Below are 13,422 nucleotides of genomic sequence, written 5' to 3' on the forward strand. Positions count from 1 at the left end.
TTCAGCAAACAATTTATTCCTTTTTTTGGGTTAGTGTACAGGCCCCGCCCTGCCAGCCGGTGTCATTTAGCACTTAATTAGTTGTTAGTGTGCTTTCTAATACAACATAATCAGAGTTTCCGACAGAACCTGAAGGCAGCACACTTGCTGTATTGCAGTGGTTCCCAAACTTTTTCTCTCAAGCCCCCCCTTTGATGATGTAGGAACATTGTAAACTGGATTAGTGTGCAAGAAAAAATAAATAAATCCTACATATAGTATAATGACTGAACAAAGAAAATGTGTGCAAGTTACTCAGGGCTTTCTATGCATATATCACATTCCTATGGATATAAATAATTAAGTCAGTGTATTTGTTAAAGGTTACCATCGGTTGGTAATATTCTACCATGTTTAGCCATTTTATTTGTAATTATTGATGTGTTGAGGGATATTTCAACAACTGTAATATTTGTACATAGGCGACAAGTGCCGTCAACCGTAAAAGGGCTGTCATCCTCTTGTTCATCCCACTTGAGGAAGACGATGGGCGTCTCATTTGGAAGTCTATGGTAAGTCAGTGTCATTGCATTTGCCAGCCACATGTATTGTCTCGTATTACAGAACATGTTTTAAGATCCTAATGTCACTAATAGCTACTGCAAGTCTTTGCGACAGCACCAAGTACTTAGTTCACACCTGTTGAATAGGTATAGAAAATGTCTGTGATTTTAAGTAACAAAAACAATGCTTTTTTTCCTTCTTTTTTCCTCCTATTTTCTTTCAGTATACAGGACATCATGGAGATGACATCCTGAGAGACATTGGGTATATTATATTGGGTATTATATTCACGCAATGCATTCTTTTGATGTGTTTACAGTCTTGCAGCTGTAGTACTCGTGCTTTGTTTTTTGAAGTGGGGGAGAAGGACAATGAAATAATGTCACTAGTTTGTAGTTTTACTATATTTACTTTTACACAGTAAAGCGACAAATCCTCACATTGGAGAACAATATACCTAAAACAGGATTCTCTCTGTGCAGTAAAATCTTCTCTGTCGGTGTTTTACTATTATGCATGTTTTTGGATACACTTCACTGCAGCATTACTGTCTATGTTGCATTTTACTACTGTAGATGTCTACAGCTGTGCTAATTACAACTTCTTTAGATACTGTTGGGAAGTTTAATCTACAGAAATGCATCATATTCTATAAGATTATCCTATCGTAGCGTCGCAGTCCCGTTAGGACCACGTATCTAAAAAGAAATTAACTTTTCATGACAGCCCTCTCAGCCTTGTGACGATGACAATACAATACTTTTTTAAAAATCATGTGAGAAGTAAGAGAATTTTATCAAACCATTGAGGAAAAAACGTAATCCTGAAGTTTACCACAAACATCACATTAAAAAAATCACAGACTTTGCTGTCAGACAAATGTTGTGTAATAAAAAATGTAGACGTAACGAATTAGAAGTATAATGTTGCATAACATGTAGAACATCTAGACACATTTCATCATCTCTCTCTCTCTCTCTCTCTCTCTCTCTCTCTCTCCCTTTCCAGTTTGCATTCTTTAAGGACGAGCAGCACAAAAAGGACTCCGGGGTGTAAACATGTAATTTGGACCGCGATGTCCATCCTCTGACACTAATTGGACTGATGCGTTTATCACCAGGAAGTATTTCACCATTAGAAGATATAAATAGAACCGTTTATTATCGCAGGGGGATTCAATGTTGAATGGTCGCTGGTGTGGGTTTCTATTTTTGGTCTTTTTAGTTACTGTGGAAACCGACGGGCCCTGCAGGCATCCAGTTTAAGCCGTTCCTAGTTAATGCCTCATGCTTTATAAAATGGATTCCCCGTTGCCTTGTTCTCAGAGAGTTCGATACAGACGGAGAGATTTGTTAATATACAAAGGGATTATTATAATAAGAATTATGTAAACCCAGTCTGGCTGTGTCTCTTGGAGATTTGACAATGACTTGGTGATGTTAAGACTTAGCTTACCCCTTGTAACTTTAAGATTCCTGCTTCCTTATTGCTGCAGGGCCTGGTGGGTGGAGTCGAGGGTCACCTGGGGATATCCTGCCCACCAGTTTCCAACTGGTTTATTTAACCTAAGCAAGTTTAGTAGTTTTCTGAAGCAATCAAACGATGTAGACAGAAAGTCACTGGAGCGTCACACGCTGTAAACATACTGGAACTCCTATAAGGTGGAAAACAATACATTTATATGACCTGCCATACATTTAATTTGATGTGTTCAGAAGTCAGAGTGGGGCAACTGTAACCGTGGTTTGGTTGCAATTATATTATTGAGAAAATAAAATACATATTTATTAGAACACATAAAGAGATACCATGGTAATTATATATATATTTTTATAGAATGAAGCATCAAAAATTCACATGATTCCCATCCTTGTATCTGACCAGGATTCACCATATAATCCCATTCTCTCCGACAATCCGAATTCAAATGATCATACGTGTCCTAAATGATGCAGTCCGTCATCACTGTCGTTATCATCGTCCATCTTAAAGCTCCTGCAGTTAAAAGTTCACCGCTGTCCATGCCTCCAGGTCTGCAGGTCCTCGTCCTCTTGCTCTGACAACAGGTTGGTCTCCTCTCTGTTTCAAGCTGCTTCCTCGTCTTGCACTCATGTATTGTCCCTTCAAATTATCTTTGACAACGCTCAGCCTCTGTTCCCTGCAAAAGAACACCTTTTTTATTTATAAAAGTTTGGCTTTCACAGCTTCATTTCTATAAACCCTCCTCCAGGATTTTTTGCCAGATTAGCACCCCCCCCCCCCCTAAAGAATTGGCATGATGGGAGAAATGTGCCGGTGAGGAAATGGTCCTCTTTTCTCCGAATGATTACCATCTCACCAGAGCCACTGAGCCAATCTGTTTGGATTTCAAGAGATAAAAAGCTTTTTGTTGACAGCATTTTAATGTGGCATGAGAGTAAAAAAAAATAGGAAAAGGATTCATAGGATTAATAAATATCTTTATTGTCGACAAATGTGGGAATTTGCCTTTGATTTGTTGGTTAAAACGCGTCATAAATCCACACGCATACAATAAATGGCACAACGTGCACAGCCCAGACAACAATAACGAACCCGGTCCCAGTGTGAGTGGTGTTTACCAATTTTTGCAAAGTTATCATGCAATTTTATACAATTTAGGGTTTTTGTTTCACTTGCGTCACACATCCCAGTTCTTTTCGCTCTTTCTCAATAATGTTACTGTCCAATCTTTGTTGGCTATTTATGTTCTCCGACCCCCAGGTGCCCAAACCATTAAAAAGTTTAAAATACTTCTAACACGACAGCTGTGTAAACATTCTCTGAAACATTCATATCTTATGAATCCAGTTTCCCGATTAGATACGAGCGCTGCATTGCTTTTTAAAACATTTATTCTGTGATGGTTGTAAAACTTAAAAGTGCAATAAAAAAAAAAAAAGTTCCTAAATATTCACACTCCTGCTGTTCCAACAGTCTGATCGCTAATCAAAAGAGCAGGAGGAACAATGACAGGCATTCCCTTTCGTTAATAAATTGTAATTCATTTCGAGATGAGACGTAATGAGCACTTAGAAACGGCTAAATATAGTTTTTGGTTGGAACTAAAAAAGAAAAATGTAGTACTGTAGCTTTAAAAAAGGGAACGGCTGTCAATCAACAACCCTGAGAAAGATGTTAATATTGTAACAAAAGTAGACTGCAATAGAGTAAATGCAATGATATCCATGTGCTAGAATTTATTAATTTACATATGACATTTAAAAAAACAAAAACGAGGCATTTTGAACAAGAAAGTGGACACTTGGATTTCCATAATCCACTTCATCTGTTTCCATTGTTCCTCGTAAATGACACGTTAATATGTGTGTGTGCTAATGAAATGTAATTGAGAGAGCAGAGGACAAACAAAATCAATGAAGCATCTCCTGGACTCTAAATACTTATCCTGAAGCCCAGGCCGGATGGGGATCGATGGGCCTCCTCACTTTGTCCCAGGTCCTGGGGCTTTTGAAAAGGACGCGCTGTGCAGATTGACGGCTGGCTGTTGGGGGCTTCAGGGTTCCTCTCTTATCAGCGGAGATGTAATTGCTTTACGGAGAGCTGGTTTGAATCACAACAGGGATGCAAGCGCGCTGATTTAGCCACTTAACACAAAAACAGGTTGCTCTGTTTTAGAGGAACAAAAGAACACAAGGTAATGCACCTGCAGCACGCGGCTGGTGGCTTCAATACCTGCTGTGGCACAAAGGAGGAGGCTCATTTGACGTTTTATTGTTTCTGTTCTTTTCTTCCATGTTTGACTAAAAAATAAATCCAGCTTGAATGATGACCGTTGATGTTGCAAAATTATTCCCCCGAACAAGGGCCCGGATCATTAAACTTAACATATTGGCTCCGGCCTCACTGACAGTTCAAGTTGGTGCTTCATGGTAGGTAACCGTGGCAACCGGCATCAACTACAGTATAGGTTTCCATAAGCATACTCGTTTATTTAACAACTGTATACCAGCATGCACCAGTTCTAGTATGCAGATACACACGCACGCACGCACACCCACAGGTTATCCATGAACATGAAGTCCTTGAGTCATTGACATGTTTTCAAAATGATCAACATTGAAATCACGATTCAAGAAAAAACAGTAAATGCCTATAGCAAACTTTTTTAAATTAAAAATATTGTCTTATGCACGTGTATGTATATTTAAATATGTATACATCTTCTTTTATTTGTGTTTTTTCCTTTTTATTCTTTAGATTTCATACAAAATCCCCACTCCTTGATTTTGTCTTGATTTTCCATTTGATAATAACTTTATTATTATCATTATTATGTTATCATTGTGAGGCTGTAAAAGGACACAATCCTTTTATCCATTTATGTTTGTTGGTGGTGCAAATAAACACTAACAAAGCAAGTTTATTTAGTTTTCATCACGTCACGGGGGCATTAGTTTATCTCTCTTCATACCCGAGAACTTACACATTTGAGGTGTTTCTCAGCGGTCTCCCGTTTAGATGCGCAGTTTGAAGGCCAGTTCAAACGTGCCACGCGGCTGGTCGCTGTCCGTGGTGCTGAACCCCCCTCCTCACGTGAGATTGGTATCTACTGGGTTGAGTCGGGACTTCACTTGTTGCACACAGCTGGGAGAAGAGCGAGCTTTGCTGCAAACGCTTATTCATACATTTCACACATCTTTTTTTAATTATTTGTTTAAATATTGTGGACTGGTTTGCGCATGCGAAGAGGCACGCGGAGGCCACTTGCGGGTGACTGCGTTGAGAGCGTCGATCGCTCTCAATGCGCACGGCGCAAACAAGACATCTGAACCTGGTTTTGATTTTTCCTGACTCACGCAACGGGCAGCGACACCAATGTGGAGACCGCGCTGAAGGGGGTGGAGGGGAGGGGGGTGTGTGTGGGGGGGGGGGGGGGGGGGGGGGGGGACACAGCACCACCTGTAACCAGCGCGCCTCTGTATCTCTCTGCTGCCGACTTTTTCACGCCGACGCCGAGGATGAAGAAGCAAAACGTCCGGACCCTGTCGCTCATCCTCTGCATGTTCTCCTACCTGCTGGTCGGCGCCGCGGTGTTTGACGCGCTGGAGTCCGAGACGGAGAGCTCCCGCAGGCGCATCTTGGAGCTGAAGCGCAACGAGATGAAGAAGAAGTACCGCTTCTCCGAGCACGACTACCGGGAAATAGAACGAGTGGTCCTGCAAGCCGAGCCGCATCGCGCCGGGAGACAATGGAAATTCGCCGGCTCTTTTTACTTTGCCATCACGGTCATCACCACCATTGGTAAGTTGATGTCATGCTGCTATCTTTAGACACGAGGGGTCATGTTTGACTCTGTTGCCATTTACATCCCTCTACATTAATGCAACATGTCAAGCTTGCTTTGCAGACTAAATCCAAATTAAAGAAATATGCTCCGGCATCCAAGTGTTGTGCACATAGTATTATGCGCCTTCTCATTTTCACCCCTCTGCATTAAGGTTATGGTCACGCGGCGCCAGGCACAGATGCCGGAAAGGTCTTCTGCATGTTCTACGCCGTGCTGGGAATTCCTCTCACTTTGGTCATGTTCCAGAGCCTGGGAGAGAGGATGAACACCTTTGTCCGCTATCTCCTGCATAAGGTGAAGCAGTGCCTGGGCTGTCGACGCACCGAGGTGTCCATGGAGAACATGGTCCTGGTGGGCTTCCTGTCCTGCATTGGAACACTGTGTGTCGGGGCTGCAGCCTTCTCCCACTTTGAGGGATGGAGCTTCTTCCACGCTTACTACTACTGCTTCATCACACTCACCACTATTGGCTTCGGGGACTTTGTGGCCCTGCAGAAGAAGGAGGACCTCCAGGAGAAAACGCCCTACGTGGCGTTCAGCTTCATGTACATCCTGGTGGGGCTGACGGTCATCGGGGCCTTCCTGAACTTGGTGGTGCTTCGCTTCCTCACCATGAACACCGAGGATGAGCGGAGGGACGCTCAAGAGAGGGCGTCGCTGAAGAGGGACAGGGGTTTTTTAGCTGGACCTGCGGGTCTCCGTGTCGTCGGGGAACAGAGCAGAGGCCTCCGCAGAGAGAGGAACCGCAGTCGCAGCCACAGCACGCTCTTCCTTCCCATGGAGGAAGGAACCAGCTGCACCAACCTTATCGCTTCCCCGGCGGAGGACCCGGAGAGGCAACGAAGCCCCTCCAGACACAGGCTGCATTTTCAGATCAAGGCTGGCAGACGCAGGCCGCAGTCGAGCCTCAGCTCCCTCTGCTCCTGTGTGTGCTACCGTTTGGGGATGTGCGACAGTCCTCTCATGTCCCACGGTGAGCACCGCGGCTGCCACATCAATTCTGTTTACTACAACTCGGTGTCCTATAAGATCCAGGGCTGCTCGCCGGGCTCCAGGGACAACACCGGACTCTCTTCCCCAGGAAGCAAGTTTTCTCCGGGGCGTAGCTTCCGGGAGTTCCCTCGTTCAAGGAGAAAGTCGGTGTGAAGAGCACCAGAGGGAGGGAGTGTATTTTGTGTTACACACCGTGTGCATGTCAGAAGACGCTCATTCTGGTAAATGAATGAGTGGTCAATTATTTATTTGTTTACGCAAGGATGATATTTCTTCTCCTCTTTTACCGCGACTTTATTTATGTTTGTGTTCCTGGCATGAAAGCGAACGTGCATGCTAAAAAGAATGTAAAGCACACAACGTGGAGGCACCAGTGCTTTGCACAGATGTAAACACTCTGGCTTTTTAAAAGTATGTTGGATATAGTCCTTATTAATGACTGTTTAACTGTTCAGTGAAGGTATACGTGAATGATCCTCAGGGGACTCTCTGCTCCTGCTTCCGACACAATCCAACACTATTCATGCCATAGCTAGAAGATGTCAGCTTACTTTTATATATATATATATTAAAAGAAAAGCCGTAACTAACTTTCAAGCACATGAGATGTGTGGCTTCTTAGCTCAGTGAATTTAATAAAAATCATTGTATTACTTATAATGGGGGAGTTGGAATAACTTTTCTGTGCATTGTTCAGCATTATTGTTATATAAAGAATATAATTATTGTCACATGGCTGATTCTAATGTAATGGATGTAGCACACAACAGATATGTAGCAGGTTACAAATAAACTTCCAAAAAAAATGGTCACTTTCCAGCCGGGGAGGTGTTATTTCCATGTAGACATGGTTTGCATTCAGATTCGATGTGAGTCTCTTTCAGTATTGTTTTATTAAACCGAGGGAAAGGACCATTATATGGCTGAGGCGTTTTATTTTAATCAAAGTTTTGCTGAATGATTGAACAATCCACTTTTGTTGTTTTGTATTTGTCCTTCTCTCTTTTATTTGAACAGGAACGGGGGCACGGGAGGGAAATATGTGGAGAGTTATGCTCTTCTTTGTGATGGTAATATATTTATTTACTGAATCACAGTTGAAGATAAACACAGGAAGCATTTATATGATTTGCACGTCAAGAGAATGTTTTGAGATGTGGAGGTTGAAATGATCAAAATATGGTTGAAAAGTGAATGTTTTTAGACATCTAGGTCACAGGAAGCTGTTGTTTCCATACTTTAATACATAGTTAAGACCTTCCGCACACTAAATTATGGTTTATTTCAACCAAAGCTTCAGCTCATTTTAACATAGCAGTATATGTAAATAGTTATATTTACTCAAGTATTGTTCTTTTGAGATACTTGTACCTTACAAAAGTAGATATATTTAATGTGTTCTTTAAACTTCTACTTCCCTTTTTGAACTTCTACTTCCTAACAATTCTGAGGTGAATCTTATACTTATACTTATATAATGTACTTTATATACAGCTTACATTGCAACCCGGTGTGACTCATTCAGACGTGCCAAAGGGCGCCATGTGCGTCAGGGGGGCGTGAAAAAGAATCTGTATTTGACACCCTGACTTTTAGAGCTAGTGCTGCTAGCTGATTTTTATTGGACTTTTTTTTTTTTTTTAGTTTGGAATATTTTAAGTCTTTCTTACTCTTGCTGGTTTTTCAAGATTACAAACCTTAGCTTTGAGTGCGTTGTGGTGTTAATAACACATATGTACCTTTGCTTAAGTGACCGTTTCAATGCAGGACTTTGTTGTTTTTACCTCTTCTGAATCTCCCAAGTAGTCCTCTCTGTTTTTATGTGAAATTAATAATAAAATGGCCATAAACAACAACAACAAAAAAGAAAGCGGCTACCTTCTTCGAGCGCTGCACCCAATATTTCCAGTCAGTGAACCTCACACCTTTTCCTCCTGTCACAAGATGGAAATCACATCATCTGTCTTAACGTCTGCACATTGCCTTTTTTTTGGGGGGGGGGGGTTTGAAATGAGGAACACAAATCACGAAAGACTTTACATAAGTGTCCCCGGGCATACATCGGCAGCCATCTGTTGATCTGCTGGAATAGTGAGCTACTTTACATATAAATGTGAAACTGATTGGGCAATAGAATACTGCAATGGTGATTGGTTTATGAAAACGCCATCTGCTCTGGTTGCGTGGATAGACAAACGTCTCCTTTTTGTTCCTCGCATTGTCACATCTTCGTGACTCTGATTCTGAACCGTCGTGTGCAACAAGTATTTTTTTTAAAAGTGTTTGTCCACTTTTCAAAATGGACAATATGTTCTGTTTGATTTAAAAAAAATGAAGAGATTTAAAAAAAAGATACAATAACCTTGACAAGGGGGCCCTCTACAGGTGACAACTCTCCTTTGAGGAAAGGAAAGTCACAAAGATTCACGTGTAAAACATTTCGCCACTAGAGGGCAGCATTTGTCCACACGGCATCCCCGTGTTCATCTGCAAAAAGTGTTATTTCATTTTCATTCAGACACAGTTACCATGCTATTTTATTATGTTCATGGAAACTGTGTTTTTGCCTCTTTTGGATACACATTGAGTTGTTGGAATTAAGGGTCCTGGGACCTCGAGGTGTCAGTCCTGTTGATCTCTAGTCCAGGTCAATACTAAAGTAGTTCACACATGAGGAAGAAGCAAAGTCTAGTAAATAATTTGTATACATCCAAACAAAACCACACATTTGTCTCAAGGGGTTTTTAATTAGCTGTGTAACATCCAGCACCCCTTATGGCTGTGATGGTTATGAAAAACCAGAGCAGCAGGTTGCTATGGGTGATACCACAAAATCTGGTTCAATATCAATACGGATCCTGCATCTTTACGGCCTATTTCTGAACACATTAAGCAGTTCTGTTTGACGTCGGTCTGTTGATTCCTTCATTGTGTGCGTATATTTATATTTGAAAGGGTGAATAACAAATGTTTCCTGTGTGAACTCTCAGAACAAAGTTCGGAGGAGGCTGCACTGAGAGAGTTCACATGCCCAGAGCGTGATCTAACATGAGCCCGATCCACGTCTTCGGTATTGATCCGAGCAACTCTCCTATCGATGCCACGAAACAAGGCTCAGTATTGATACTTTAGGTATTGAGCTGACCAGCCCTAGTAGAGAAAGAAATCTTCATTTAAAAAAAAAAAAAATGAAACATCATCATATCAGAGGTCAAGGACTCTTAACTACCATGCATCACCGTGTGAAAATAAGAGAGTTAATGGAGAATACAGATGTTTTTGGAGGATTCCTCTGGGCGCACCGCCGTACTTTAATGCTTACATTATCCCCAGATCCTTTTCCCTATTAGCTTTGGTTGCCATAATCTCATTAGATAATCAATACCTGTCAAATCAAAATGTGTAGCTATCATTTCTAATACAAATTACGCGACGTCGTTTCGTACTAAATACACATCGATTCAAATATTCATTTTTTTCCGGGAACCGTGTTATCAAGCGAACTGCCTGAGTGGTGTACGAAGAAATTATTGGCTGGAAACCAGCACACAATTAGGTTTACATTGATGGATCACGGCAGAGATGGCCAACACTTGTGTAAGATAGGCTTAAGATATAAGATATATAGGCTTAAACAGCACAGTGTAGTATGGAGGGCCGAGCCTCATTTGGATGGATGAGGTTCGAGGCTAAAAAGGATGATATTATCATTGCAGCACATCTCCGTTGTATCCAGAGGTGGACTTGAATCCACGCTGGTGGACAGATGAAACAGAGCGCTGATCTTTCTTTTCCCAAATACATTAGCGTAACATGGACCCCCCCCCCCCCCCCCCCCCCCCCCCCCCCCTCCCCCGGGGGGACAGAAGAACCCCTTCATCTTATGCAGCCATTTCATTATCTGCCCAAACAATTTTTAGTTTTTTTTTTTTTTGTGAGGGATTTCTTTTCTTTTTTTTGTGCCCCAGGGACATGGATCAAAGTAAAGTGCTACATCTCCTAGCTAAAATGAATGATGTGGAAAGGGATCATCAAATGGAGACTCATCAAAACGGGAGCTGGCGCTAGTACTCTGTGGAGAGATAATTATACTCCTCTGAGAGCTACTGGAAATTAATTCTGAAATATAAAAATGTAGTCTGCTGGGAAGTAGCACAGAGCCTCCTTACATCCCTTGGTGTTACTTTTTACCTGTAAAAAGTGAATGAATAGTACTTCACATGCAGCGGGTGTCACTTTAAGTCTGTAATAGTGTTTATTTTGTTCCCCCCATATAAACCTGTGACAAAATACATCTTGTGTGGCGAAGATAATGGGTCAATTTCAAAGTGTCTGTTCCATTTAGTACAGAAAGCATGCATCAAAAGCCTGAAGACTAAATCAATAAACTCATGTCGGATTTCTTTATCGCACTGATATGAAATATGCACTGAAAAAAGTAGAATATTATCTATTTATCTATAAACACAGCTCTGGGATGAAGCCCTGACCTTAATTGAAAAATGAAAGTCCCATTAAGGGATTGTTACGCCTTAAAAAAAAACATGAACTATGCAGATTATTCAATAAAATACACCCCAGAGGGGACTTTACCATATCACACCCTCCAAGATGCCGCCCCTTTGCAGTAGTTTCTTTTAACATGGGGCTATTTCTACAAAGTTGCACTTTCCTGACTTTGCTTATTACAAGAGAGAGAGAGAGAGAGAGAGCGAGAGAGAGAGAGAGAGAGAGAGAGAGAGAGAGAGAGAGAGAGAGAGAGAGAGAGAGAGAGAGAGAGAGAGAGAGAGATGTAATGTGACTCAGCTAAGAACTTTTTAACTCCTAAATTGCTCTTTAGGTGTAATTCCCAGAAGTTTGAGCACAGGCAACGACCTAAATGTTCTGCTTTGAAAGCAATGAACACACACACACACACACACACACACACTAGACAGAGTCGCTAGAACCAAAAACTGAGTTGGTGGTTGAAGGAAGATGCACGAGCCATGCAGCACTTGCAGTCACCACTAGGAGGCAGTGGCGCACTAAATGGCTGCACAATGTGCCTCCTATGTTTGCCCAGCTGTAGCTCTTTTGCCCCCCCCCCCTCTCCCCCACAACTAAAAACGATGATGAATAACAATTAGGATCTCTGTGAACAGATACCAAAGAAAGGGCCGATATCAATGTGAGATTTTTCTTATATGCAACATCTTTCATTGTTCATTTCAGTACAAATGTTGACTGAGTGTGCTCAAACAGCACAATAATTAAACACTTACTTCAAACTGGACACATTGGACACACACACACACACACACGCACACAAAAGAGGACAGAATAATCACATCCAGTCTGCTGAATTCTCTCCAGGAAAGTCGTTAATGGTTTTAAACGAGGACGAGCTGCCACCGATACAACTGATCTGTGTGTGAAATGGAATTAGGTGGCCGAGGATGACAAGTGGAATCTTTCATAGCCAATACTCATTGTTCATTGTGTCAGCGTAAATGATGCTTTTCTTTTTGCCTTCTGCACCGTGGTTAACAAATGACACTGACGCCGTACATTTTCTTTTGCTTCCCATCGACATATAATCAATTCAACTGATATAATCAGCGATATATATAAGCGCTGGCACATAATCTTCACATCACAGGCGAAGGAAAGTAACAAAGTAGTACTGCAATACCTTACTTGAGTATTTCCATTTTAAGCATAAACTACTTTACACTTCCACTTCATTACTTGTCCATTTCAGGGGTGTTCTTTGTACTTTTTATTCCACAACATCTATTTGTAAGTCGTAAAGCCGCTACTGTTTCCCCCGCAGACTGTAAGAACCTGATGTATTGGTTTGAGCAGTTTTGAAGCCATGTGTTCTACATGTTGTCCTGTCGCCATCTTGGTTTTATTTTGCAACCAGAAGTGAGGGGTGGAGCTAAGTAAACCTGAACGCTTAGCGCAACATTTTCATGAACTTGAATGGAAGAGATCTTTTTAGGTCAACTTCCCAATACAAACCCTTGAATATCCCTCATTTAAATCATTATGTCCCGAGTATTTATGAATGAGGCCGAGATCGAGGGCTGGAAGGCGGGTTTTAAAGCGCCCTTTGATGAGCATCCAGGTGAGCAACTTTCATAGAAAAAAACCGAGTCGTCGCCTCCGACCCCGTATCCAGTTCTCTTCTTACATCCGTGTGATTGGCTGGAAGTACTGTGCTGTGATTGGTGGATTCTCCGGCAATAGCGATGAACAATGAAGAAGTCTGTGTGTGTGATGAAATATTAAATTGTCAAATTTGACTAATTAAGCTTACTCCTGGCTAGTTAGCTAGCTAGTTTGTATAATTCCTCCATGCTCCCATGATGCACTGGGAACATAAATGAAGGGCACGTGGGAGAGGCTTTCTTCCAGGTGTATCTGCACGTTTAGGAAACAACCTTACTTCCTTAGGTTATGGAAAAGATCACCTTTTTTTAGTTAAAATTAAGGGTTTATTGTGCTCTTGAGGATGAACGAGCGGAGGAGTTGAACCGATTGAGGAAAACTTTGTGGTGCACCAGAGCAGA

General features: G+C 41.8%; 1 protein-coding gene across 1 annotated transcript; it reads left to right on the top strand.

Moving 5' to 3' along the window:
* The first annotated feature begins 5,537 nt into the window (after nt 1-5,537).
* On the top strand, nt 5,538-7,018 carry kcnk15 (potassium channel, subfamily K, member 15). Its single transcript, XM_034538009.1, has 2 exons — nt 5,538-5,826; nt 6,024-7,018. The coding sequence occupies exons 1-2, from the start codon at nt 5,544-5,546 to the stop codon at nt 7,016-7,018; spliced, it is 1,278 nt and encodes a 425-aa protein (XP_034393900.1). The 5' UTR covers nt 5,538-5,543.
* The last annotated feature ends 6,404 nt before the right edge of the window (nt 7,019-13,422 follow it).

Source organism: Cyclopterus lumpus, chromosome 7 (assembly GCF_009769545.1).
Source record: "Cyclopterus lumpus isolate fCycLum1 chromosome 7, fCycLum1.pri, whole genome shotgun sequence".
NCBI classification, from domain to species: domain Eukaryota; kingdom Metazoa; phylum Chordata; class Actinopteri; order Perciformes; family Cyclopteridae; genus Cyclopterus; species Cyclopterus lumpus.

What these genes read in the sequence shown, in the direction of transcription:
- kcnk15 (XM_034538009.1), top strand. Translation starts at nt 5,544, where the DNA reads ATGAAGAAGCAAAACGTCCGGACCCTGTCGCTCATCCTCTGCATGTTC. An exon ending in CACGGTCATCACCACCATTG is followed by an intron (nt 5,827 to 6,023) that starts GTAAGTTGATGT and finishes CTCTGCATTAAG; the next exon opens with GTTATGGTCACGCGGCGCCA.